At 50.2% G+C, this 27,292-nt stretch overlaps 1 protein-coding gene across 4 annotated transcripts in view; it reads left to right on the forward strand.

Annotated features, from left to right (window-relative positions):
* The window catches only part of UROS (uroporphyrinogen III synthase), a 34,452-nt gene extending 7,511 nt beyond the window's left edge, over nucleotides 1-26,941 (forward strand). The window contains exons 2-10 of one of the 4 annotated variants that reach the window (XM_036827800.1): nucleotides 7,843-7,931; nucleotides 8,111-8,194; nucleotides 9,840-9,936; nucleotides 12,791-12,865; nucleotides 14,321-14,395; nucleotides 19,099-19,179; nucleotides 20,021-20,106; nucleotides 21,047-21,145; nucleotides 26,392-26,941. In XM_036827800.1, the coding sequence (XP_036683695.1) occupies nucleotides 7,869-7,931; nucleotides 8,111-8,194; nucleotides 9,840-9,936; nucleotides 12,791-12,865; nucleotides 14,321-14,395; nucleotides 19,099-19,179; nucleotides 20,021-20,106; nucleotides 21,047-21,145; nucleotides 26,392-26,526 (795 nt within the window). In that variant the 5' untranslated portion in view covers nucleotides 7,843-7,868 and the 3' untranslated portion in view covers nucleotides 26,527-26,941. Of the gene's footprint in view, nucleotides 1-7,842; nucleotides 7,932-8,110; nucleotides 8,195-9,839; nucleotides 9,937-12,790; nucleotides 12,866-14,320; nucleotides 14,396-18,524; nucleotides 18,551-19,098; nucleotides 19,180-20,020; nucleotides 20,107-21,046; nucleotides 21,146-26,391 lie in introns of those variants that run through there. The other 3 variants (XM_036827801.1, XM_036827802.1, XM_036827803.1) reach the window with 3 other exon arrangements.
* The last annotated feature ends 351 nt before the right edge of the window (nucleotides 26,942-27,292 follow it).

A 27,292-nucleotide genomic window follows, 5' to 3' on the forward strand; every position in this document is an offset into this window, starting at 1 on the left:
AATCCTCCAGTGGTATCACATCTCATTCAGATAATAGGCAAAGTCCTCACCACAGCCTGAATGGCCCTGCACGGTGGCTCTGAGCCCGGGGCCCGTCTGCTCCCCGTTGGAGCTCCCTGCGCTCTGGCCCTACTGCCTGGCCACCATTCTCATACTTGCCAGACACTGTGTTACTGAAACCTCTCATGTTTCTTCTTGGACAGGAATAAGAGTCTCCTCATTTCTAGTCCTGCATTTTTTCCATTCCATCAAGCTGTGTAAAACATTTGTGAACATCCATAGCTATTATAAGGAAAGTGACTCCATAATTTACTGTCCAAAATGGGAGACTTTTGAGAGTGCAGTTGGGTGCTGTCAGTAATTACACCAGAGCAACAGCTGTAAACTGGGACTGTCTTGGACAGACTGGTATACATGGTCACCTGTATGGTCAGGCCACCCAGATGACTGTTCTCTTGCTCTCTGCACGTCCCCTGCTCGACCAGCCCTGCCTCACCTATACCCTACTCACCTGACTGACCTTTCCTGTCAGTCACAGCGCCTATGACATAATCAGTAAATACCTCCGTACCTGCTCCTGGCGCCAGCTAGTGATTTTTGAAATCTTTGAATCAGAACTATCTCCACTATGATAATTTATCAAAGGGGCGGTGAGGGGCGGCCCCTCCGCTGGTTTCCCTGGCAACTGATGAGCCAACCTGACGTCAATTCTCCCCATAACTGGTAACCGCCCTCTTCCCCAGGTAGCAAGGACTGCTGCCATGTCCTTCCCGCAGTCTGCCACACACGGTGGGGTGTCACTCCAGGACCCCGCTTCAGACACGTAAGATCCCCCATCCATTCAACCCCTGATGTCTCTGTCGCTGACTCCGGGCTCTTTCTTCGGTCTTGAGGCTGGGCAAGTACAGGGCTTGCAAGCCTTCAGGGTGCAGCTGAACTTCCCCCTAACTATAAGGATAAAAATTCTGACATCTCCCCCACTCTTCCTGCCCCAGAATAGAAGAGGGCTGTGGTAAAATCCCTTCCTGTGTTAAGTTGCAGGGACTCGGGGTAGAGGGAAATAAATAAAAAATAATTAAGGTTAAACCCCAAATGAAAAGCTTCATAATTGAGTGAAAATGTCATGCTGAGTACTAGTTCACATGGAGGCGTATCACCCACCAGGAAAGGCTGTGTTGCTTCTTCCAGTCTTTAGATGGTGTGATGGGCATGAGCTGGTGGGGGGAACTGAACTCAGACCCCAAGTCCTGGGCTCAGTACTGGCTCTGCCTCGGACTTCCCGTGTGAGCTCGGGCAGGTCCCCCTGCCACACCCCAACCTCAAATTCCTCAGCTGAAAAGCAAGGATTGGCCATGCTGGGAGCACACACACAGGTGCTTTTTCTTAGGAGACATAGTCCTGTAGACAGCACCAAAAATCAGTTCACCTCTGTCTAGTTGCCTAGGGCTGCTGTAACATATACCACAGAGCACATGGCTTAAGCAAAAGAAATTTATTCTCTCCCAGTTCCAGAGGCCAGAAGTCTGAAGTCCAGGTGTCCGTGGGGCATGCCTCCTCTGAAGCTTCTAGGGGAGGATCCTTCCATCCTCTTCCAGCTGCTGGGGGGCCCAGGTGTTTCTTGGCTTTGGCAGCGTCTCTGCAGTCTACCTCCTTCACATGGCCTTCTGTCTGTCTCTATCTGTGTCTAGATTTTCTTCTCTAAGGACGCCAGTCATGTTGGATTAGTCATAGTTATATAGGACACTCTAATCCACCATGACCTCAGCTTAACCTAGTTACATCAGCAAAGACCCCATTTCCACGTAAATTCACATTTGTAGGTACCAAGGATTAGGACTTCTTTGGAGGGAACCCAGTTCAATCAGTTGTGTCTTCCATGAGAGCTAGGGCACCTACACCTTTTGGGCTGGCTCTGTTTCCTCTGTGGTCCTAAGGATGGGAAACCGTGTGGGTGAGAAGTAGCAATGTTTGTCTTTCTCACTCTTGCTGGCTACATTTTGGAGATGACAGGAATGTGGGTTTCTTGAGCTAGGAATAACAGTCTGCGCTGAGCTCTAGAAATATCCCGGTCTTTCCTTTGGCCTGTGAGAAATTGCAATAATGCCACCATCTAAGCCCCCATGATTGTAGAAAGCAAGCCATTGGACAGAAGCTGCGGATTCCAGGCAGGGGGGTCGTTCCTGGCTCACAGAGCGGCTGGTGATCACGTGTGCCTTCACAGGGGCCCAGCTGCCCCGGGAGCCCGGCCTCCCCTGGCGAGTGTTTCCTTCGCTACGAGCTGTTTCTGTCACCCGGTCCCTGGGCCTTTGCTGCGGACCCTTGGGCGCTGCAGGACCTTTTGGGAACGCCCTTCCCTTTTTGAGAAGGTGTCTGCAGGCCTTTCTCTGAGCCTTTGGATTCTGCCCTGGGCTGGATGTGCCCAGCAGTTCAGGACCTGTCCATTACGGGGTGTCGGGGTGAGGGGACACTCTCAGCTTTAAACTCTCAGTTACTGAGAAGAGTACCAGGGTGTTAGCACGGCCATCTGTGTGCACCTGTCAGGTGGACCCTTTCTCAGTGAACCTGCCGACATGGGCTCTGGCGTGGCCAAGAAGCATCGGCAACGGCTCCTCTTAACTTTACGTTAGAGATGCTTTGAGCGACGGCAGAAAAGGGACAAGGGTAGTATTTGATTTTTGTTTGTCAAGTCCTGCAGCCCGTCTCGTGGAATTTCTTAACCGTTATCCAGAAGGCATCAGTTTTATTACCTGAGAGAACCACAGAGTAGAACCCAGAAGGAATATTTTCTTTTTGCAGTGGGTAGATTGGTTTTGCTCTCACATGTTTTCGTTACCAAACGAAGCACTTTGCACTAGAGTGATACTTTATGTCTTTTTAAAAAATTATCATTAATTAATTTATTTATTTTTGGCCGCGTTGGGTCTTCATTGCTGTGCAGGCTTTCTCTAGTTGCGGTGACCAGGTCATTGCGGTGCGCAGGCTTCTCATTGCGGTGGCTTTTCTTGTTGCGGAGCACGGGCTCTAGGCACGTGGGCTGCAGTAGTTGTGGCTCGCGGGCTCAGGAGTTGTGGCACACGGGCTTAGTTGCTCTGCGGCATGTGGGATCTTCCCGGACCAGGGCTCAAACCCGTGTCCCCTGCATTGGCAGGCGGATCCTTAACCACTGCGCCACCAGGGGAGTCCTTTATGTCTTTATACCTGTCTGTCTTCCCAAGCACTTGGGTGTGCAGCACAGCGCAGGGGTAAGAGCACGGGCTTTGGGGCTGGGCTGCCTGAGTGTGGCAGCTCTGCCACTCATTGGTTCAGGGACTTCGGGTGAGTTTTGTCCCCCATATGCTGCAGTCTCCTCATCTATAAAGTGGGATAAACCTCATAGCTTTAATGCATGTAAAGCTCCTAGAACAGTCTCTGGCATGTAGTAAGCGCTCAATAACTGGGTAGCTGTTGTTGTTATCTCCTTTGAGTCACTCAGTGGCCTTGGTAGGGCAGAGGTTATTCCCATTTGACAGGGGAGAAAAGAAGATCATATCATGGACAGTAAAGCTGGTCTCTTGGCCCTTCATCCTGTGCTTGTTCTGTGACCTCACACGTCCCTCCTTGTGTTGCCCCAGAGAGAAAGGGGAAGAGAAAAGGGCAAGCAGAAACGAGAGAAGGAGAGGAGAAGTAAATCCATCAGCAAGACGCCTCCCACTGGTACTAAGATAAATCCAAACTCCCTAATAGGACCAGATGAGGCCTGTCTCCCCACTCTCCCCTGTACATTCCAGCTGCCGCAGACCTCTCCACCCCTCAGGCATGCCAACCTTGGAGCTTAATCCTACTCAGGCACCACGTCTAAGTCTAAGCGATAGGTCCTCAAGGAAGCCATTCTGGCCTCTGTATTAGTTAGGGTATGGGTTTCACTGCTCTAACAGAAATCCAAATAACAATGGCTGAAACAGGATAGAACTTTCCTTTTCTCTGATGTAAAAGCCCTGGCTGACTGGTGCCTCTGCCATACAAAGGGGTCCTGCTCCTTCCATCACCCCCAGGACGTTACCCTCCCCTGCAGTAGAAGGCGCTGGCCACCTGGTCCACATTCCAGCCAGCCCACATTCCCGCCAGCGGGAGGCCGGAAGGGGAGGGCAGGGGCGCAGCACTTCCTGCTAAGGCAGGACCTGGAAGTGTGCACGTCACTTCGACGTCCATCCTATCGGCCAGAACCTAGTCACCTGGCCACATCCCGCTACACGTTTTTATCTTGGGCAACCACGTGCCCCGTTATTATGAGGGGTTCCATTCATATGAGGGAGAAGGGAAGAGTGGATGATTGGGGGCAAGTGGCAATCCCTGCCACCCCTCCTAGTCCAGATAAGACTTGCCAGTTATGTTTCCACAGCATCCTGACTTTTCTTTCCTAATGCTCGTTGCACTGTGACCCTGTCACTCTTTTCACTTATTTGTAATGTATCTGTTTTACCCTCCCATTAATATGAGGGCAGGAATCGTATTATATACCCAGTGCCTGGTTCACAGTAACTGTCTACGAAGATCAGTTGACTTCCTGATAGGATTACACAGAACAAACCAAGCGTTTAGGTGGGATTCAAAGAAGGAAGACATTTATTTTCGTCCTGGTCCCGACCATTTCCAACCAGGCTGTGGAGAGACGGTCTCACGTGGAGTTACGTCGGTACCTCCCGTTAGCTCTGCCTTCAGCGTGAATCCACGGTCCAGCCACTTCTTAACTTCCCCGCTCCTGAGGCCACTTGCACGCCTCGTCTGTGGTGGCCAGCCTTGCCCCAAAGCCTGAGGTCTCTCTGAAGTGTAAATCCCACCACTGTCGCTCCTGCTTCAACCTTCCAGTGGATTCCCGTTTCTCATGGAACCAGAGCCTCCCTTATCCTTTGCTCTTGAGCCACGCCTACCCTTCTCCCCTGGGGACACCCCGAGCCCCTTTCTGACACTTGAACATTTCTGCCCCTGCTGTTACCATTCAGATCTCAACGCAGATTCTCCTGCTCAGAGAGGTCGCCCTGGAGACGTAAACCCACACCCCAGTCACCTCTGCCATGTCACCTCACAGCCTGGAGTGCTTGAACTTGTCCACGCCTCCAACAAATAATGCAGACCGCACCTCCCTGAGGGGGGTCCCAGGCGTCACTGCCTGAAACCACTGTAGAAACACTTGTGTGAGAGATTGGCTCCTGGTATCTGAAAGCAGTAGTAACAGATGCTCTGGAAACTTGGGGATGTGTATTCTGGAGCCTAGAACCAAGGTGGGGGGAACATGATAGGGCTGAGTAGGGGTCTGTGGCCGCAGGATGCCTGCTTCACAGCATTACGCTCCCACTTTTTAATCCCCACAATAGTTGCTTGCTTTGCATGGCGCAGAAAGATTTATGCAGAAAATGCCAAGTTCTACCTGCCACTCAGTGACATGCCAGACTCCTGCAGCCCCCAGATTGGAAGGTGTATCAGTCAGGGGTCCACAGAGAAACAGAACAGTAGGGGATATATGTCAGGAGACTTAGTGCAAGGAATCGCCTTGTGCAGCCTTGAGGGCTGGCGAGGCAGGGCAGAAATTCACCATGCAAGCTGATGGGAAGGGCAGGCCAGGCTAGTGCACGAGCTGCAGCTGTGGCCACAGGCGAAATTTCTTCTTCCTCAAGGAAACCTCAGTTCTGCTCTTTAGGCCTTTCTATTGACTGAACCAGGCCCTCCCTGATTACCTAGGATCATCCCTTTTACTAAAAGCCAGCGTGCAGGTGGTCTCAGGAGCGGGGAAGTGACGAAGTGGCTGGACCATGGATTCATGTTGAAGGCAGAGCTAACAGGATGTACCGACGTAATTCCATGAGAGACCATCTCTCCACAGCCTTGTTTGAAATGGTTGGGACCAGAATGAAAATAAATGTCTTCCGTCTTTGAATCCCACCTAAACACTTGGTTTGTTCTGTGTGATCCTTTCAGTAAGTCAACTTGATCACATCTCTAAAATACCTGCCCAGCAGCACCTAGGTTAGCATTTGTGAATAAATGGGGAAAATATCCTCGCCAAGTTGACACCTAACAGTGACCATCACCGAAAGGGAGATTCCTGGTTTCTGTGGGAGACACATTCTGAATAACTTCAGGAAGTGATAGAAACGATGCTACTGCCCATTTCCCCAAATGCCCCGTCTCTCTAGCTAACAGCTCGACAGCAGCATTAATTGAACTTGATTTCGTAATTATTATTAGTTCACCCAGGTTTGGTTGCTTAGATACAAAGCAATTCATTTGGAGACAATTTTCCTAAGATGTCCCACAGATATTATAATGTTCCAGAAATATGTTCAGTAATAATTTATAAGTAATGGCTCCCAGAGTTAACACATTTCTGCTCCAAGCAATATACTTTCTTTGACTACTATCAACCCCTGTATAATATTTATTAAATAACTAACTGGTGGTCTAATGCTACTTATGGGATACAGTCTGCATTTCCAGCAGAGTTTATTTTACAGGTCTTCGACGGTATTTGATTTGAGGCTTTTGGGATGGTTATAATGTGCTTTTACCCCCTTGACACAAAAGGAATTTAATATTTATTGTAAAAAGTTGGGGCGTAAAACAGAAAGAGGTAGAGAAGAAAATAATCACCCTAACCTACCACCAAAGAATATTCTTTCATATATATGTATATATAAAATCTATAAATTGTACCTTAATGCAATTCTGAATCCTGCTTTTTTAAACTTAACATTATTTTGTGATTAAATAATCCATATAATTAAGTTGTTTATGAATATTTTAATGATTTCATATAACTGTACCATGATTTATTTAACCATTCTCTCATTGTTAGATGTTTACATTGTTTCCAATTATTTGCAATTATAAAGAATACCAGGATACAGACTTGCAACTCGTAGTTAAATAAGTTCTGGGTGGGTGGGGGGGTAGGGGGCGGGGATCTAACGCACAGCATAGTGATTATAGTCGACAATACTGTATTATAAACTTCAAAGGTGCTAAGAGACTAGATATTAATTGTTCACACCACAAAAAAGAAATAATTATGTGAGGTGATGGAGGTGTTAGCTAATGCTACGGTGGTAATCATATTGCAACATACAAATGTATTAAATCACATTGTACACCTTAAACTTCACCATCACAATGACACAATGTTATATGTCAATGTAACACAATGTTATATGTCAATTAAAAAAAAAAGAATACCAGGATGAATATCTTTATGTTAATCTTTGCACACATTTATGAGTGTCACCTTAGAATTTATTCTTGGAAGTGAAATTATAGGAAGAAGGGGTATGAAGTATATAAGCCTTTTGATAAATATCAACCAACTGGTTTCTGGGTTGTTAGAAAATTTTTGAAAAATTCTCTCATGATGCTCGACTACATTTATAAAACATCATTTGAGAAATAGAAGAGTCAGTATAGTCATTTCCTAAAGAGCTTATGAGCAACTGAGTATATTTATCTTGAAATGGAAGTAATTATTTATTTCCTTAAAATATAAGATAATCATTTCTATATTTGTTATAGATACAACCCAGAATTTGCATCAGTTCTCTTCTGTGAGCCTTAAATGTTTAGCTAGGACACTGCCTTTCCCTAATGGCTTTCATCTGCCTTTCCAAGTGATATCAAGTGCCAGCATGCTGTCCCTGGGCCTTATCGGTGACAGGGTCTTCAGAAGGAACAAGCCCATAAACGCCGTGTCATTGTGTGCCAAGGATAGGCCGCTTCAGCCAGCAGCTGATTACCTGCTTCTGGCGCCCAGCCCAGCTGACGCTGCTTAGGAAGAGCCTTTGAGATCTAATTAAGATCCGTTTTCCTGCTCTGTCACAGCGCCCTGTAGAGACCGCCAGGCAATAATGAAGGTTCTTTTACTGAAAGACCCTAAGGAGGACGACTGTGGCCAGGATCCCTACATCCGGGTAAGTACCTGACACGCCTGGTCCCTGAGAGCCCAACACTGCCTCGTGATTGCAGTCAAGGGGAGGGTCCATCTGCTAAAACTCTGAGGAACTGTCACAGAATAAGTTGTGAAATAGGACCTTTTCCTTATTTTCCAAACAACCCTGGCCAATTCAAAACTATATTCTTTTACCTGCAGGAATTAGGATTATATGGACTCGAAGCCACTTTGATCCCTGTTTTGTCATTTGAGTTTTTGTCTGTTCCCAGTTTTTCGGAGAAGGTAAGATTCATCAGTGTCTGAGCACCATCGTTTCTGAGTGAGACACGTTTGGTTTCTGTAGAATCCTACAGAATTCTAGGGGAAGGACTCGTTTGCTAGCCCTCATCTCACTACCCAACTGTAAAACAAGGACGGCACGAGCTCACCTGCTCCAGGACGTGGCCGCTACTGGATCCTCAGCCCGAGCCTCTACCAGCGCCCCCAGAAAGCCACCCAACCTGGAGGTGGGCCCGTAAGGAGGCCTGGGAGAGCCAGTCGTGGTGAGGCACCAAGCCTGTGCCGCTCTTGGCCATGCAGACCCTCCACCTCCCTCCTGTCATTCAGTCCACGCCCCTGACCTCAGCAAAGCGCCGAACAGCTGTTGTTTTTCCCTAGGTTGGGCAGCTTGGCGGAGTTCTCCAGCAGATAAGAGGGAGAGTTGGGACTGCTTCCATGTATTGGAGCGATAGATATGGCCAGGGACAGTCCCAGGAAAGCCCTCCAAATGCTTCCGATTAAAGATTCAGGGCCCAGCACCGCAGGCCCCATCAGTGTACGGTGCACCCCGTCACCGGACATCTCCCCGGGGGCACCGTTCTGGACACGTGGGCCCAGAGCCAGGGCGGCTTCATGGGACTGGTGTGCCCAGCCCTGCCCACCGGGCTCCCTGGCCGCTGTGAGCATCAGGTGCTCTGCCTGTCAGAGCCCGCCCGTCACTCTGTGGAGGACCTCTCTGCTATCTCCCTTTGCTTTGAGCTGAAGATTGAATTATTCATTCAACAGTTTACTCAGCAAACATTGATTTGGCATCTGCCCTGGGTCTGTGTGCTGTGAGGACTATGTAAGGGACCCACATCACGTGCTCTTCTGTAAGCAGCTTTAACAGGGAACCAGAGTTCATCATTTGAGATCTTTGCTAGGACGCTGTGCTCAGAAGAATACTAGAGTCTCTGTGGGAGCTTCTCCATCACCCCCAGCCAGTTTGTTTCATGAGGGGCTTCCTGAACTCCCTCTCTGAAGCTCCCGTTGGGCAGTGAGCGAGCGCACGGGCTTGGGAATCACAGGGGCGTGTGCTCAAGTTCGGGCTCTGCCCCTCACCTTGGACTAGTTCTTTATCCTCGCCAAGCCTCTGTGTCTTAATCCGTGCGATGCAAATAGTGCCACCCATCTCACAGGGCACTTTCACAGGTTCAGTGCAGGATTATGTGTATAACAGCCCAGTGCCCAGCTCAGAATACGTGTTCAGTAGATTTTATCACCATTTTTATCGTCAAAAACCAGGGTTTCAGCATGGATATCGCTCCTTGAATACTCCAGCTTTCTCATGGATGCAGGTCAAGTCTACCGTCCTGCCTGCACCCCGGCCACACCCAGGCTGAGTCACATTGTCCCTTGGCTCTGTTACACCTGCCACCCTGCATCACACTGGCCTCTCCCTCCCCAAGACTGTGAGCTGCTTGAGGGAAATGCTATGAATTTACCTGTATGTCCTTAAAGGCCTAGAGTAGTTCCAGGCGCATAGTAAGCTCTCATGTCTTGAGTGGATGGATGGACGGATGGATGGATGGAATTAGTTTGCCTACTACTATTGTGAAGCATTTAGAATTCTGGAAAATGTTGAACTTGGCCATCATATAAAGTGCCTTTGCTGTTGTTTGGTGTGCAGCTGTCTCACCCTGAAGGTTACGGGGGCCTCATTTTTACCAGCCCCAGAGCAGTGGAAGCAGTGGAGCTGTGTTTGGAGAAAGACAATAAAACCGAAGGTAAGGGTGGGTCTGCTGTGAATGCCACTGGACTTTGCTTTCTCCCATTGGTGATACTAGATTCCAGAAATAGCTGGACTTCAGGTTTGAGAAAGTACAATGACTTTTAGTCAAAAAGTATTTAGGTACCAAGTTACTTCGTGTTTGTGGAACCTTTGGAGGGAGCAGAAGATGAAATTCCTTCTTCTAAGCTGTTTCTTAGTGTCCCACACAGAATGACACGTTACGTGGTAGCCTTCTGACGGGGGTGAGCGCTTCGTGGCACTGTGTCACCAGGAAGCAGGAGACGGTGCTACCTCCTAAACGCCCAGACAGGTGCCGCTGGGGGGGTCTCCATGTGCACCCACCAGGTGGTCACAGTATATGGGCACCAGTCTCTTTCCTCACAGGGACGATGGGAAGGTCCAACAGCACATGAGAACAGTGTGTGCCGAGCCAGCACTCGATGATGTGACCCCGCTCAGGCCTCCTTCTCGCTTCCTTCCCTCTCTGTCAGAGCCCGGCTCTCAGACTGAACACCACCTTAGTCTGTCCCATCAGACAGCTTTGAGCTAACATGTATGGAGTGCCTGCTGTATACCAGGCTCTATGTTAGCTTGACATTCACGATTTCATTCAATCCTGGACCAGCCAGAGGCTCACCTACCATGGTCCTCATTTTACAGATAAGAACGCTGAGGCTTGGGGAGAGTCAGCACCTGTCCAAGGCCCTGGAGCCAGTCTGTCAGGCCGGACCAGCTCCAGTTTTACTAACAGGTGGAGGCAGCGGGGCGGGTGGTTACCAAAGGGCTTTGCAGCCAGTTAGGCCTGGCCTCAGATGGCCATTCTGACCTTGGCGGCTTCCTTGACCTCGCTGAGCCTCAGTTTCCTTGTTTGTAAAGTGGGCACAATAATACTTGCATCCCAGGATCGTCACTTCTACTACTAGTTAGAGCTTCTCTAGGGCCTACTCTGTGCCAGACCAGGCCCTAGATGCTTTATCCCTGAGGTAGGTATGATTAGTATCCCCACCTGACAAATGAGGAGCCTATAGAGCAGAGGGCTTGAAACCCTCCAAGACCACACGGTCTGTAAGTCACAGGTTTATGATTCCAGCTGCGGAGTCTGAGTCCCAAAGTGAAGCATTCAGGACATCGCCTGGTGCGTGGTGAGCATTGAGTAAGTGACAGTGCAGAGTGGTCATTATGAGCTCTCTTTACAGTTAATTAGGCTTTCACTATAGCCAAAAAAATCACCACCTCGGTGATTTCATATACACAGCTACCTCCTGTTGAGAAAGTCTAACGCTTTTCTTAGGGATGAGGACTTGTGCTGTCCAATCCTCAAGGCAACTCAGAGCCGGAAGTACTGTTATTTCCAAAATGGAGAAAGAAGACTCGAGATGGAGAGGCATGTGTATTCTCTCCCAGTGGTGCTTTGGGCATCTTGGTCTTACAGTTGTGCTTTCCCTTTTGTATGTGTTTTGAGGATGAAGATGATGAAAAAGAAAAAAAAACCCAGCATGGACACCATAACTTTTTATAGTGCTTTATAGTTTAAAAAGCATTTTCCCATGCATTTTCTTTTTTTCTTTTTTTTAAATTGAAGTATAGTTGATGTACAATATTATACAAGTTACAGGTGTGCAATATAGTCCATACATTTTCTTATTTTGATTGTTACAACAGCTCTATGAATACAGGCAGGAGAGGTGTAGTTAATCCCCATTATCTCGACAGGGAAACAGAGGAGGTGGGTCAGCTGACTTGCCAGGAACGAACCCAAGTTAAGGGGCAGAGCCAGCTCTGAAGCCGGGCATTCTGATTTCACCCAGGGCTTGCTCCAGCTGATATCTACTATGATGCTTGGAGAATGGTTTGTTCACATGCTGTAGATAATGTTTAAATAAATATTATTTACGTTTGTGGGGTAGGAAAGGAAAGAAGGTGAAACTCAGTCTTTTACTGCTTTTTAAAAGGAAATTTCTCGTAGGAGTGTAAAGGGTAGATTAACACTATTGAATTTAAGGGAAACTTACGCTCACAGTCAGATCTTAGGAAGGAAGAACTAATGTTTCCTTATCTTCTAAAAGGATGTTGAATGCCAAGTGGCCTTGTGATACATTTATACTATCCATTTTCTCTTGGTTTTTCTTTAATCCATATTTAAAGATGTTTATTTTTTGTCATAAAATGATAGTGTTCTCTATTAAATTGTGTTTGTTTATGAACCTGTAATTTATTCTCTTCTTTGACCTAATAGATAGATGAGCCTTCCCATCTGAGATGACAGTTTCTTGACTGCTTTCAGATTTATATCCCGAATAAAACCAGTCATATTGCTTTATTAGACATTTAAGTTGCCTCTTTTTCACGACCAGTAATTTTTTCTTTAAAAGTCTAGATGCTGGGGGGACATCCCTGGCTGTCTAGTGTTTAGGACTCAGCGCTTTCACTGCCATGGCCCCGGGTTCAGTCCCTTGCTAAGATCCTGCAAGCTGCATGGCACGCCCAAAATAAAAAAGAAAAAAGTCTAGATTTTTTAATTTTAATATTACCATGCAAATTAATTCTTCAAGTTATGTTTACTAGTATACATTAAAAATGCTTCTAGTGCAATTGTGGAAATGATTTAATACTTAATGCCTTCAATAAGGAAGGCATATTGAAACATTTGCCAAAGTGATTTAAAAATTTGCCTGCAGAATATGAACAGAATATAAAACTGGATTTTAGTTTGAGTTGCTGTTTTTTATATTTGGTTATTAATAATTTGCCTTGCTCACAAGTTTTTTAGGATGAACAGACAGCCTTGGGCAGCAGTCCAAATGGCCACTTTGGTATTTGCAACTCACATCAAATTTCATGTTTTACAGTCTGGAGAAAGTCTCTGAAAGAAAAATGGAATGCTAAGTCAGTGTATGTGGTGGGAAATGCTACTGCTTCTCTAGGTAAGCAGTCAAGGTATAAATAAAACACCAAAGAATGACTGTGATATTGTGATTATAATAAGAAATATATATTTGGTCTTTGTCCCTGTTCCTGGCACAGAGCTCCTAAGACCCTTGGAATTTCCTGAGTGATAAAAAAGATAGGGTGTATTTTGTTATTCATAACAAACCTCTTTCAACTCCCCCTGAGTTGACTTTAATGGGGTGACTTTTGGAAAGCCCCTTAAATTGGGGGCTAGTTGCCATGGGAACCAGTCCTCCGATTAGAGTAGGAACTTTCAGCCTCATGCCCTCCCTGCCTCCTACTTCCAGGGAGAAGACATTGGCCGGAGGTTGAATTAATCACCAGCGACCAATGATTTAATCAATCGTGCCTATGTATGAAGCCGCCATAAAAATCCAGAAGGGCAGTAATACGGAGGGTGCTGGGAGGCTGGAGCCAGGAGAGGGCATGGAAGCCCAGGCCCTCCCCCCATACCTGCCTGATGCATCTCTTCCCTCTGGCTGTTCATTTGCACCCTTTGAAATATCCTTTGTAATAAATCTGCAGTACTTAGTAAACCATCTTCCTGAGTTCTGTGAGCTGTTCTAGCAAATGATCCAACCCAAGGAGTGGGTTGTGAGAACCTCCGACTTAGAGCTGGTCAGTCAGAAGCACAAGCAGAGACCTGGGTCTGAAGCGGGAGCAGTTTGTGGGACTGAGCCCTCCATCCTCGGGATTTGACGCTACCTCCCGGTAGAGAGTGTCAGACTTGAGTCCACTTGTAGGACACCCAGCTGAGAACTGGAGAATTGCTTGGTGTGGAAAACCCACACATTGGGTAACCAGAGTGCAGAGGTGTGGTGATGAGAGCAGAGGAGAGAAGGAAAAGAGGAGGTTTCCTTCCACACTGACTTAGCTTTGTTCATTGGACACTGTAGTTCAGTTTAAAACGTGATTTTTTTTCCTTATTAAATTTATAAAAAGTAATTAATTAGTTAACTATATAATGCTGCTGATAAGGCTGCGGTGAAACAAATGTATTCAAATATTGCTAAATGGCATTGAAAATTGGTTCACATCTTTTGAGAAGTACTTGGTCGGCATGTATTCAAAAGCTTTGCCAAAATAGTTGTACCCTTTGGCCCACTAATCCCTTTTCTGATAATCTGTCCAAGCTATTTTGAAGAAAACTTACAGAGAAGTTGTAAATACAAGGCAAAGAACAATTTTTCCTGAGCCTTTTGAGACTAAGTTGCTGGTAATGATGCCTTACCGTCCGCAGCCACAGGTCTAGGGAGGGTGGGGCTGGGGCCCAGCTCTCTCTCGTCTCCCTACACCAGCTTCCAAGGGGAGACTTTCTCCATGTCATTTGTAAAGCATGTGCCTTTGTATTTGCACATTTAAAAAATGACACAGGAACAGGACTTTAATAACCATGTAAAGAAATATATTCTGTTGTTGTTGTTTTCCAGTGAATAAAATTGGCCTGCATACAGAAGGAGAAAACTGTGGAAATGCAGAAAAGCTTGCAGAGTACATTTGTTCTAGTAAGTAGAACAAGGTCGCCCCAAATGAAGCCCATTTGTTTTTGTTGGTTGGTCTCACAGCCAGCACCTCGGGAAAGGGCCACGTCCTCGGTGCCTTCTCGGTGACGATGGTGATGGCGTGGCTGGTGAGACCGTGGCTGCCTTGTACCTGCATCTGTCTGCGCTGGTCTGAGATCCAGCCTACTGCCCTCCACCCCCTCCACCCAAGGACTTGAGGCACCTTGAACATGACACAGAATGAAAGGGTTGGAGACAAAACCAGAGGCAAGACCCTGTGCAGGGGCTGTAAGGGGAGAGGAAGCAGCAGAAGCTGCCGGCACCGTCCCTCCGTCTGCCGGCTCCCCGCCCTCCTGGTGGGAGTCTCTTCCCTCCCCCAAATTCCGAATTCCCTCCCCCAAAGCCCGCTCCCCCTAAAGAGCCCACTCACCCCCCCCATAAGCTCATCACTGGGCAGCGTATGGGCTGAGACTTAAAATGGCAAGGGTTCTGGGGATGCTTGTATTTAAATAAGGATTAAGCTTTAAATTAATTATGAAATTTTCGGCTTCTGACGAAATATGAGCCAAGATTTTTGGAGCAGAGCTCTCTGAGAGAGAGGACAGAGAGGCTCGATGCGTACGTGTAAGGGAGCCCCACCTCCAAGTTGTGTGTCCCAGCCTCTCCCCTACACGTCTGATCCAACTGCACACACATGCTCTTGTGTCCTTGTCACTTTGGCCCCTCCCTGAGAGATGTGTGACGTGAAAGATGGCATAGAACCAGCTTGCCTTCTGTCACTGAGAGGGAATCGGAGCTTCACTCCTTGGGATCGGGGCTGTGGAACTGTCTATGAGGGGCCAGATACGCCGTCTCTGCAGCCACAGCCTCTGCCCGTCGTAGCCCGAGAGCAGCCGTAGACCGTGGGCTGGGCTCTGACCTGGGGCTGCGGTTTGCAGACCCTTCCTAGAACTTGCTGAGCTAGGAGACAGGGCCGGGTTGGCTGCTGACGCCTGACGTTTTGCTCCGAGGTGGTCCCGGGAGAGGGGTGTCTTCTCTGCCCCTGGGGTGGTGGTTTCAGGGTGGGCAGGGGGCGAGGACACCTTAACCAGGAATTTGTACGGCTTCTGGGACCGTGGTGCGTGGTTTTGTGTCTGGGCGCGGTGTGTAAGAGCATTTCTCCAGGTAACAACCTCTCAAGTCTTAGGAGGCCTCCTGTCACGAGCCAGTGCTGTTGGTGAAGGTTCTCGAGCTCGTGTGCTTCTGTTGACCCCTAGGAGCTGGACCTGAAAAAGTCCCACATCCTCCACTTCCCCGGGGACCAGGACCCCTGGAGCTCAGGCAGGGGATGGCAGAGGGACTTCCCACGTTCCCAGTTGGCTCTCCTTTTTCCACTTTTCTTTTAAGAATAATTTTATTTCCTCTTTCCTGGGTCACTGTATGCGCTGTGTTAACGTCGAGGACGAGACGTTCCTGGGTGGTCAGCGTGTCCCTGGCACGCCCCTGCCTCGTCTCATCTGGTCCTCACTACCGTCCACTGCAGGCTGCACGGTCCAGTATGGCAGCCAGGAGCCGCATGTGCCTATTTAAATTTAAATTAATTGAAATAAAAAAAATAAAAATGTGGTTCCCCCGTCACACCAGGCACAGGCCACAGCTCAGCCGTCACTGGCGGCTCAGACACCCCAGGGACAGCCCAGGGGCGCCCAGCGTCACCCAGCGCTCTTTTCGACGGTGCTGTTGTCCAGGCTACGGGGACCGAGTGACCATCCAAGGTCCCAGAGCTGTGAGGGGACAGGCGGGAGGGCAGACTCCACACGGCACGGCCAGTGTTCACCCCGTGGGTCCTAATGAATCTTCAGTTCGCACTTGGAATAACATCCAAATAAGAGTCCATCTTGACTGCTGGCGAGGACGTTCACCTTGGTTTTACCCAGGCGTTCATGATTTTCTCCCCCAATCAACTCTGAAGCTTGATTTTTAATAGCCAAGAATCTACGTCCAGTGCTTGGAGTAAACAGGCCAGTTCATAGTTATTGCTTATTTATTTTACTTAAACACTTATTTATTCTGTGACAGGCACTGTTATAAGTGCTTAAAGCTATTACCTCATTTAATCTGAAAGCTCGTCATTCTGACAGACAGTTCTTCCCTCCTGGGATATCTCCGCTAAGGGAAAAGAAAGTATCAATACAAGTTAAGTGGTCCAAGGTAGAAGACAATTTCAACATTTTGAGAGAAAGCAGAGGAGGGGGAGGGTGTCAGAGGCAGACAGATTGTGCGGGTTATTTGAACTGTCCCCCTGGACTTGCGCTGACTGACCAAGGGCTCGTCCCTGCAGCCTCGCCCACTTGCTGGGCTCTCCTTCCGTCCCCCAGTCAGTCTCGTGGTCCTAATTACCTACGTTAAGTGCCCACCGCCTGCACGACTGGACCCTCCCTCGCAGTAGGCCTGAGAGGGCGCGGTCATCGCAGGCCTGGAAGGTGCGAGAGTTTCACAGACTCGCACATCTCCAGCGAAATGACATTTACACGCTCGGTCTAGTTCTTAATCACCAGCAGTGACTGTTTGCAGAGCCCCCGCCCCCGCTGCGTAACGTCCTCTTAAGCTTTTCAGCACAGCTGCTGTCCTCAGCCCGACAGCCCAGCGGGCCAGGCCCCCTTCCCGTTAAAGGAACACAGAGCAGAGCGTCTGAGCCCCGTGGCTCACCATCCCGCGTCGGGTTAGACCCCTGCCGGGCCCCTGTCGCCCCCTGTCGTCCCCTGTCGTCCTGGGGACACCCCACCTCTCACCCCTGTGTAATCAACCGGCTTTTACATTGGCCTATTTAGCTTTGGCCTGTTTGGGTTAAAAATCAGTAAGCAGTGAGCTCATCCCAAAAAAAATTTTTTTTAAATAATGAATCATTTATTTTCCATAAACGATCTTATGACAAACAGGAAGGGTTGGGTGGTTGAGCTTGGCCGTTTTTGGAGATGCTGTCAGTTTACATGGTGATGAGATGGGCCATAGACGTCCTCATCCACCAGAGGTTGTTTCCCGTAAATGTAACAAGTAATCTGCTACATCTTTCAGTCACGTGAGAGTCCCATGAGGAGTTTTGCTCAGGACATAATCCATTTGGGAGTGCTGATTATTTGCCTTTGACTTCTGGGAGGTTAGCACCCAGGAAGTACAGTCACGGGATGTCTCCCCTCCCCTGCGGCAGGTCTCAACCAGGACATTTTCAGGTTTTCCTCCCTTGTGCTGCTACGGTGGTGCTTTTCCATGAAGCCAGCTGAGCTGGTTGGTCCTGCTCGGCCTGCCTCTCCACCGGGCACTGGGGTGCAGTGGGAAAAAGACAGATGCCTGCCCTGCACCGGGGTGTGCGTCCAGCTCCGCGTCTCCCTAGTAGCGACCAGCAGTCAGAGCACACAGATGAGCAGCTCAGCGCTCTGCTGCACCCGCAGAAGAGAGGCTGCGAAGGGCCGATTCTGGAATCTTCCGGAAGCCCCTTGCACACCCCTGGGGCTGAGCCTGCAGGAAAAGTAGGCCCTTGGTTTGGCTGCCGGTCCTACAGCTGCCCCACAGCAGGTGCTGGGAAGGGTCTGTGGGAGCCGCTTTGGCCCCTAGGCTCCTGGACACCCCACCCCCCAACACACACACGGACACACAGACACTGGAGGGACGCCTGGGCTCTGGCTCAGAATAGCACCTGGTCATGGCTTTGAAAGTGTGTCACGAGGGGTGGCATCTGTACTGCGTGAAAACATTTCCTCACACTGGAAAAGAGCGGTGAGCATCTATTATCTACAGTATATTTTAAAGTTTTCCGATTGCTTGTGTTCTTTTATGTCGGTACTGATACTTACAGAGCCGTTTAAATAAAGAAAACACTCGCCGGTTTGTAATTATTGGGCAACTTGAAATAAGGACGCCTACAGTCATTCCTGTTGTTTAGCTGGGCCTTCGTGGAGATGGTGCCGGAGGGGGAGAGCTTGGCTTGTTCCTCCCTCTGATTGCAGGCGCCGAAAGGGGATGTGTTCAGAGAGATCTTACGGATGTGGGGAAATGCGTGTTTGTGCCTGACCAGCACTCGCTACGGCTCCTTACATCTGATGGACAGACGGAAGGGGAAAGCGGTCGCTTCCACTAAAGTGCTTTGTTCTCAGAGTGCGGAGGAGTCCCATCTGACTGCCGGTCAGTTTTGCCGGGAGGTGGCGTCTCGCATGCTGTCTCCACGGCTCTGCAGAGCGAGGCCTGCGGCTCAGTCTCCCAGGGCGGAGATGCGCGCGGGGGCGAGAGGCTGGGCCCCCACGCGGCCCACCCTCAGCCCTCGGGCTCCTGGCCTGGCGGCCGAGAAGCGTCCTTGCAGCTTGTCTTTGCTGCGGCAGCGGTTGCCGTTTCCTGCCTCCTCACGGCGGGAGCCCAGGCTCCAAATGCCTCCCGGCCCATCCGGGCTCCTCCAGAGGCAGAAACTGTGGCTCCAAGGCCACCACCAGGCCTGACCTCTAACCTGACTCTGGTCACTGCACTCTAAGTGGTGACTGCTGCCCGGAGCCACCACGACGGGCGGGGGTTAGGGAGCAGGGGTGACAGCAGCCCCGGGCTGTGGATGTTAGTTGTCTACGCGCTGTTGCCCACGTGACCCCCGTGAGCTTCCTCCCGCTCACGGTGCTGGAGCCAAAGACGCAGGGCAGGGCCCGGGGCTGCCCCTCCACCTACGAAGTCTGCCTGTTTATCCGCAGGGGAGTCGTCAGCACTGCCTCTTCTGTTTCCCTGTGGAGCCCTCAGAAGAGAAATCCTGCCGAAAATGCTCAAGGACAAAGGTGACTCCCCCGCCTCTCTGGGGCCCACCGAGAGCCTTCGCGGTGGCGGGGTGTCAGCCCTGGGGACCTACAGGGAGAGCAGGCCTGGGATGGACCAGCCAGGCCGGAAGGCGGGCGCCCCTCACGTTAGGTGCGGGGTGCAGGCCTCCCTCCTGCTTCAGATCCGCTCCCGTCCACCCGCTCAGCTCAGCTGGGAGCATGCAGAGGGGCACGGAGCCTTCCCCAGGAGGACGGGTGGGCAATGGCGTGGTGGCGACCCCGGGGCGGGCACGTGTGGAAACCAGTCCAAGGCGGGAGCTGATCTCATCACGCACTCAAAGCAGCGTCCGCCAGCCCGGCCAACCTAGGCTCGCTCCAACTCCGTCCCCCCGGGCTCCATCCCAAGGTGCCAGGGACCAAGGTATCCAGGCCCTAGAAGGCTCGTGGCTTCAGCCCCCAGGCTGGTAAAACCCCCTCCAAGCTCTGCCTGCAGCCCTGGCCCTCAGTGTGGGATTCCACACAGACAGCATCCGTGGGGGAGCGTCCAGGGCCAATCCTGTGGACAACCCACGCAAACACGGGAACAAAAGGCGTCCGTGGTACGAAGGAAGGCTGAGTTTTCAGGATCTTCGTCCTTCCTCTGTCATCTCAGCCTCCTCTACCGCGTGAGCCACTCCGCAGTGTTAAGCAGGCTGCAGAGGGCTGGCCGAGTCTGCTGGCACTGAGCCCACACCTCGCAGCTCCCGGCGGCTTGTTCCGGGAGGGTCGTGCAGCACCGGGGGGGTCTCCACTACCTGTGCCCCGCAGTGTGGTCCCGGGGCAGTGAAGTCTGTCTCCTGGTTTGTGTCCCGATTGTGTCCAGGGATTCCCGTGGAGAGCTTAACTGTCTACCAGACGATCCCACACCCAGGAATCCAGGGGAACCTCAACAGCTACTATTCCCAGCAGGTGTGTGGGGTTTCCAGGGAGCTGGGGCGGGCAGGGCGGAGGGGCGCAAGCCTCCTGACGCTGGTTCTGCCATCCCCAGCTGTGCCACTTTGAGGAGGCCAGCTTTTGGCTCCATCTCTGTATCTGGGAAGTAGGAATAGACCTATCTATAAGGTTTTTACGAGGATTAAAGGAGATAATTTACACAAAGCCCTTTGCACAGCCTGGGGTCAACAGTGGCCCTGATGTCATTCTTCATGGTGTGGGGCACTGGTGGAGCTGCAAGGCAGAGGCTGGAGAGGGGCTGGGCCCACACTGGGAAGGCCTTCAGGGCCCACGGGGGAGTCTGGATTGAATTTGGGAGGCCGCGGGAAACTTTGGAGGCTTCAGGCAGAAGGGTGCACGGTTCTTGTTTGGGTTGATCGAGGTTTTCCACATCTGTATCCAGTAAGACGCCTCCCCTTCCTCTCCCAGGACGGGCTTCTGAATGCCTGGCTGGTACTCGGAGACCCTGTTAGCACAAACCAAAGCTTTCAGAAAGGCCAGGTGGGCCAGTCTGTCTGCTGTCTGCTCCATTTCCGGGAGGGACGGGGAGTTGGTGGGGGGCCGGGCTGCTGCCTTACTTGATCAGTGCACTTCGGCCGCACAAGCTAGAGGCACTGTCCGCTCTCCTGGGCGCTGGGTCCACGGTGCCTGTGCCCTCTGATCTGGGGGCCTGCAGAGCGACCAAGGAACAGCACCCAGCCTCTCCCATCGCTCCCCTCTCTAAACAGTTCCCGACCTGAACTCCGCCTCCATGGGACCCAGAACGCCAGCATCAGTAGGGACCCTCCTGCTGTGAATGTACCTGGGCTGCCTGGGGCTGCTGCCTGGGGCTCTGGGGGTTGATGGTGACGGGGTGGGGAGCATCTCTTTCCTCGGCCCCAAGGCAAGGGACTGACCTTGTTCTCTCTGCCTGCAGGGCATTCCAGCCAGCATCACGTTTTTCAGTCCCTCTGGCCTGACACACAGTCTCAAGCATATTCAAGAGTTATCTGGTGACAACATTGACCAGATTAAGGTGAGGTATTCAGTGGGCTTTTGATCTTTTTTCAGATTCTTTTTTTTTTTTTTAACTTTTACTAATTAGCCTAGACTTTCCATGTGAAGCCAAAGCACTCCTGACCTCACAGACACCCTGATGGAAGCTCTGTAGAAACGGCAGGGCTGGACTACCCTGGTGGTCCAGTGGTTAAGACTCTGCACCCTGGTGGTCCAGTGGTTAAGACTCTGCATTTCCATTGCAGAGGGCTCGGGTTCGATCCCTGGTCCGGGAAGTTCCACATGCTGCACGGTATGGCCAAAGAAAAAAAAAAGGCAGGGCTTTAGGAGTCCCAGGCCCCTGCTTGCAGCTCAGCAGTGCCACTTCCTGGCTGGTGCTCTTGGACTAGTTACTTAACCTCTCTGAGCCTGTCTCCTCATTTGTAGCATGAGGATAATTATCCCTTTGTGGCTCTTATAGACATGTGTATGGTCTTCCCTGATAGGTTAGTCTCAGGATTAGATGAAAGAATTCAGGCAAAGTCCTTAGCTCAGGGCCTGGCACGGGTATTAGCATCCTTTCCCTTTTTTCCCATCTGTCTTGAAATTATTCTAAAAGTGATTCCCCTTTTCACGTCTTTTAATTCAAAGGATTTCCATTTGCACTCTTTAGGGACTATTTGTTAGGAGTCTACAAGTAGTTACAGCCCTGGTGCCTGGGATGGGGATGATCTCAAAGGGCTCAAGGGGGACTGAGGAGGGGGCGCAGGTATGACTGGGAGCGCCCAGGACAGGCCGCTAGCATTGCGGGCACTCACACAGCCAGCAGTGAAGGCCCTTACCTTTCACGACAGGTGCGGCTCCCAGCACCCCTGGGGGGTCAGGACTGTCTCAGTTGTATAGACACTGCCGGCCCCTCCCTCCTCCCCGGCTGGCACGCTCACTCCGGTCGGTGCCCAGGGACGGAGCACGGGCATCAGCACAGGGCTGTCCGGGGCACTGTCTGCAGCCCGGGTCCAGCCCTGCAGGCGGGCTCCGTGGGCCCGGCCAGGCCCGTGGTGGGGAGGCCAAGAGCGGAGCTCTCCAGACGCCCTCTCTCCTGTGACCAGACGATTTCAGAGGGAATAAAAGGCTCACGGGGAAAAGTCATCTTGTGACCAAACTGCTTCTCCTGAAATTATGTCTGCTGTTTGCTGGTTCCAAATCTCAGGGAGTTTCTTTCTTTCTTTCTTTCTTTTTTAAACATCTTTATTGGAGTATAATTGCTTTACATTGTTGTGTTAGTTTCTGCTGTATAATAAAGTGAATCAGCTATACATATACATATGTCCCCATATCTCCTCCCTCTTGCGTCTCCCTCCCACCCTCCCTATCCCACCCCTCTAGGTGGTCACAAAGCACCGAGCTGATCTCCCTGTGCTATGCGGCTGCTTCCCACTAGCTAGCTATTTTACATTTGGGAGTGTATATATGTCCATGTCACTTTCTCACTTCGTCCCAGCTTACCCTTCCCCATCCCCGCGTCCTCAAGTCCACTCTCTACATCTGTGTCTTTATTCCTGTCCTGCCCCTAGGTTCTTCAGAACCTTTTTTTTTTTTTTAGATTCCATATATATGTGTTAGCATGCAGTATTTGTTTTTCTCTTTCTGACTTACTTCACTTTGTATGACAGACTCTAGGTCCATCCACCTCACTACACATAACTCAATTTCATTCCTTTTTATGGCTGAGTAATATTCCATTGTATATATGTACAACATCTTCTTTATCCATTCATCTGTCAGTGGACACTTAGGTTGCTTCCATGTCCTGGGTATTATAAATAGAGCTGCAATGAACACTGTGGTACATGACTCTTTTTGAATTATGGTTTTTTCAGGGTATATGCCCAGTAGTGGGATTGCTGGGTCATATGGTAGTTCTATTTTTAGTTTTTTAAGGAACCTCCATACTGTTCTCCATAGTGGCTGTTTCAATTTACATTCCCACCAACAGTGCAAGAGGATTCCCTTTTCTCCACACCCTCTCCAGCATTTATTGTTTGTAGGTTTTTTGATGATGGCCATTCTGACTGGTGTGAGGTGATACCTCATTGTAGTTTTGATTTGCATTTCTCTAATGATTAGTGATGTTGAGCATCCTTTCATGTGTTTGTTGGCAATCTGTATATCTTCTTTGGAGAAATGTCTATGTAGGTCTTCTGCACATTTTTGGATTGGGTTGTTTGTTTTTGTGATATTGAGCTGCATGAGCTGCTTGTAAATTTTGGAGATTAATCCTTTGTCAGTTGCTTCATTTGCAAATATTTTCTCCCATTCTGAGGGTTGTATTTTTCATCTTGTTTATGGTTTCCTTTGCTGTGCAAAAGCTTTTAAGTTTCATTAGGTCCCATTTGTTTATTTTTGTTTTTATTTCCATTTCTCTAGGGGTGGGTCAAAAAGGATATTGCTGTGATTTATGTGATAGAGTGTTCTTCCTATGTTTTCCTCTAAGAGTTTTATAGCGTCTGGCCTTACATTTAGGTCTTTAATCCATTTTGAGTTTATATTTGTGTATGGTGTTAGGGAGTGTTCTAATTTCATTCTTTTACATGTAGCTGTCCAGTTTTCCCCCAAGCTACAGTAATCAAGACAGTATGGTACTGGCACAAAAACAGAAATATCGATCAATGGAACAGGATAGAAAGCCCAGAGATAAACCCACGAACATATGGTCACCTTATCTTTGATAAAGGAAGGAAGAATATAAAATGGAGAAAAGACCACCTTTCTTTCTTAATGTTTCTTTTTTAAAAAAACAGCTTTTTTTTTTGGCCGCGCTGCACGGCTTTGTGGGATTTTAGTTCCCCAACCAGGGAGCGAACCCCAGCCCTCAGCAGTGGGAGTGCAGAGTTCTAACCACTGGACCACCAGGGAATTCCCTAAAAAATAGCTTTATTCAGATATAATTCATGTACGATAAAACTCACTTTTTATGAATTACATATGTACCGTTTTTTTTAAAAATATTTATTTATTTATGGCTGTGTTGGGTCTTCGTTTCTGTGCGAGGGCTTTTTCTAGTTGCGGCGAGCGGGGGCCACTCTTCATCGCGGTGCGCGGACCTCTCACTATCGCGGCCTCTCTTGTTGCGGAGCACAGGCTCCAGACGCGCAGGCTCAGTAGTTGTGGCTCACGGGCCTAGTTGCTCCGCGGCATGTGGGATCCTCCCAGACCAGGGCTCGAACCCGTGTCCCCTGCATTGGCAGGCAGATTCTCAACCACTGCTCCACCAGGGAAGCCCCATATGTACCCTTTTAAAGTGTGCAATTCAGTGGTTTTTAGTAAATTCACAGAGGTGTGCCACCGTCACCCTCTCGGTCCAGAACATTTAAGAGCCACGAAAGAAACCACATATCCCTTAGAGTCACTCCCCAACCCCCTGGCAACCACTAATCCAATCTCTGTCTCTGTGGATCTACCTATTCTGGACTTTTCATATAAATGGAATCATACCGTATATAGCCTTTCAAGACTGGCTTCTTTCACTTAGCATAATGGTTTCAGGGTTTACCCATATCCTCATGTGTCAGTACTTCATTCCTCTGTATTGCCAGGTAACAGTCCATTCTATGAATATACCAGAAGTAGTTTCTTGTTGTGGTTTTGGTTTGGATTCCCCTAATGACTAGTGATGTTGAGCATCTTTTCATGTGCTGTTGGCCATTTTTATATCTTCTTTAGAGAAATGTCTGTTCACATCCTTGCCACTTTTTAACTAGGTTGCCTTTTTGTTCAGTTGTTAAGAGTTCTTTTTTCTGGATACAAGTCCCTTATCAGATATGTGATTTGCAAAAACGTTCTCCCATTCTGTGAGTTGTCTTTTCACTTTTTTCACGGTGTTCTTTGAGGCACAAAAGTTTTCTTTATCTAGTTTTTATTTTATTATTTGTACTTTTCATCATGTATCTAAGAAAACATTGCCTAATGCAAGGTCATGAAGATTCACTCCTATGTTTTCTTCTAGTTTTATGGTTTTAGCTCTCCCATTTAGGCCTTTGATCCATTTAGAGTTAATTTTTGTACATGATGTGAGGTGGGGGTCCAGCTTCATGTTTTTCCTTGGGGAGTTTCTTGAGGGGTGGCTGCTTCATGGGGGGGAGCGTGGGAGCCACAGGAGCCCGAGCTTCTGTGAGACAGCAGCCTCTTCCTCTCATTCCCACACGCCCTGGGGAGGAGTGTGAGGCCACAGCGTCCTGAGGTTGTGCAAGGGCGGTATCTTGTTCGCACTACCGCCAGCCTGGCTGGGGAGGGCGGTGAAGGGGGTGCTGGGCAGGGGCTGCCATTGTCGGGGGCTCACCTTCACAGACCACTCCCAGGCGGGTCCATGTCCGCGGTGTTAGTCCAGAGCGGGGTGGGGATGAGCACATTCTCTCTGCCAGAAGCTGTCGATCTTCTCAGTTCAGCCCTGCTCTGGCAACTGAGAGGCAGGGTAATTGTGCCCCTTTCACAGATGAGGAAACCGAGGATCAAAAAGGCCAAGTGATTTGTAATGACAGCTAGCAAGGGCCAGAGTCACAACGAAAAATCATGTTCAGCCCAAAGTGAGGCTCTGGATGGGACCATCAGACACAAGCTTGTTTGGAGAGGGGCGTCCTGCTGACGAGGCCCAGGCCGTTGGAGCTTCTAATCTGGGATAACATAACGACGGTCCTACAGGTAGCAGCCGCTGACGGTCACTGGGCGTTTGTCTGTGCCAGGCACGGGGCCATGCGAGTGGTTACACGCATTGCTCATCTACTCCTCAGAGCAGCCTGATGAGGAAACCTCTTAACCTTTCTGCTTCACGGAGGAGGGGACGGAGGCCCAGAGAGGGTGGGTCACTTGCTGAGGCCACCGTCCTGTGGAGCTGCGATGTGAACCCGACCCTCTGGCTCCGGGCCCCGGTGCTGACTGCTCTGCTTTCCTAGGGCCCAGCCACCGCCCCACGCGGCACGCAGAGCCCCTTTCAGACTTTGTTCTGTGCTCCGCCCGGCCCCGCCCGTGGCAGGCGCTGATTGATTCCAGGCCTCTCCTGCCCCGCGCCCGGGCCGCAGGGCTAGCGAGAGCTGCTTAGGCCGATGGTGAGGCTGTAAAGAGACGAAGGCCTTTTGCAGGCGGTAGAGCTGGGTTCACTTCAGGAGGTGTCGTCTCGTTTACAAGCTCTCACATGAGGGAAGAGCGATGTCCTAACAGACAGGAGGCAACAGGCCCTGCTCCCATCACGCCCTGCTGGTGCACTGAGGCCCCTCTGTCTTCTCCCTGCAGTTCGTGGCCATTGGGCCCACCACAGCCCACGCCCTGGCCGCGCAGGGCCTGCCCGTGAGCTGCACCGCAGAGAGCCCCACGCCGCGAGCCCTGGCCGCGGGCATCAGGACGGCGCTCCAGCCCCACGGATGCTGAGTCGGAGGCCCCGGCGCCCTCCCTGGGCGGAGCTGCCCCTGTGGGCCCAGGGCCAGGTGCTACCGCGTCCCGGGGGAGCCGGGCATCGGGCAGGGGCTCCCGGGAAACCGCCCCCCTTCACACTCCTGCTCCGCGCCCGGGGGAACCGCCGCCAACACCGAGGCTGGGCCGGGACCCGGGGCCGCGTCAGGCCCACGTGCGCCTGACGTCCCTTCGTGGAGTCCAGCTGGGACCCCCGCCCGGCGCACGCGGCTCCTCTGGCAGCAGGAAGGAGACCAAATAAAGTGCACTGGCCACTCACGCTGACTGTGCCTTGTTACTTGCTGTCTGTGGTTTCAGTGCAAAGCTGTGTTTGGTGCCCACGTTCTGAGAACTGACAAACCTGGTATGAATAATAAAGTCTGCTGTGTGTGAAGGAGTTTTATTCATCTTACAGAAGGACCTTGAAATTCCTGCTTTGTGGACAATTGTAATTCGAATACAGAGAGGCTTTCTTTCCCTCAGAGACAGAAAAACCGAGTCAGTCAGCCGGGCTTCCCAGAGGCTGGGGAGGCTGATTTACTTCGAGGGGCTCCCTGCAGATGCAGGGCCTGCAGGGCGGTTTCGGGAATCCGTCCCCGAACTTTATTCCCATTTTTATAATCTTGGCTTGGTTTCTGAGCTGGGTTGAATGAAAGCCGTGTCTGCCTGTCAGTCACGTGAGCTTGTGGTAGGAAAGACCCCTGTGCTCCCCGCACGCGGCAGGTCCCGCTGGAAGGCGTTTTCT

Source organism: Balaenoptera musculus, chromosome 16 (genome assembly GCF_009873245.2).
Source record: "Balaenoptera musculus isolate JJ_BM4_2016_0621 chromosome 16, mBalMus1.pri.v3, whole genome shotgun sequence".
Lineage (NCBI taxonomy): Eukaryota > Metazoa > Chordata > Mammalia > Artiodactyla > Balaenopteridae > Balaenoptera > Balaenoptera musculus.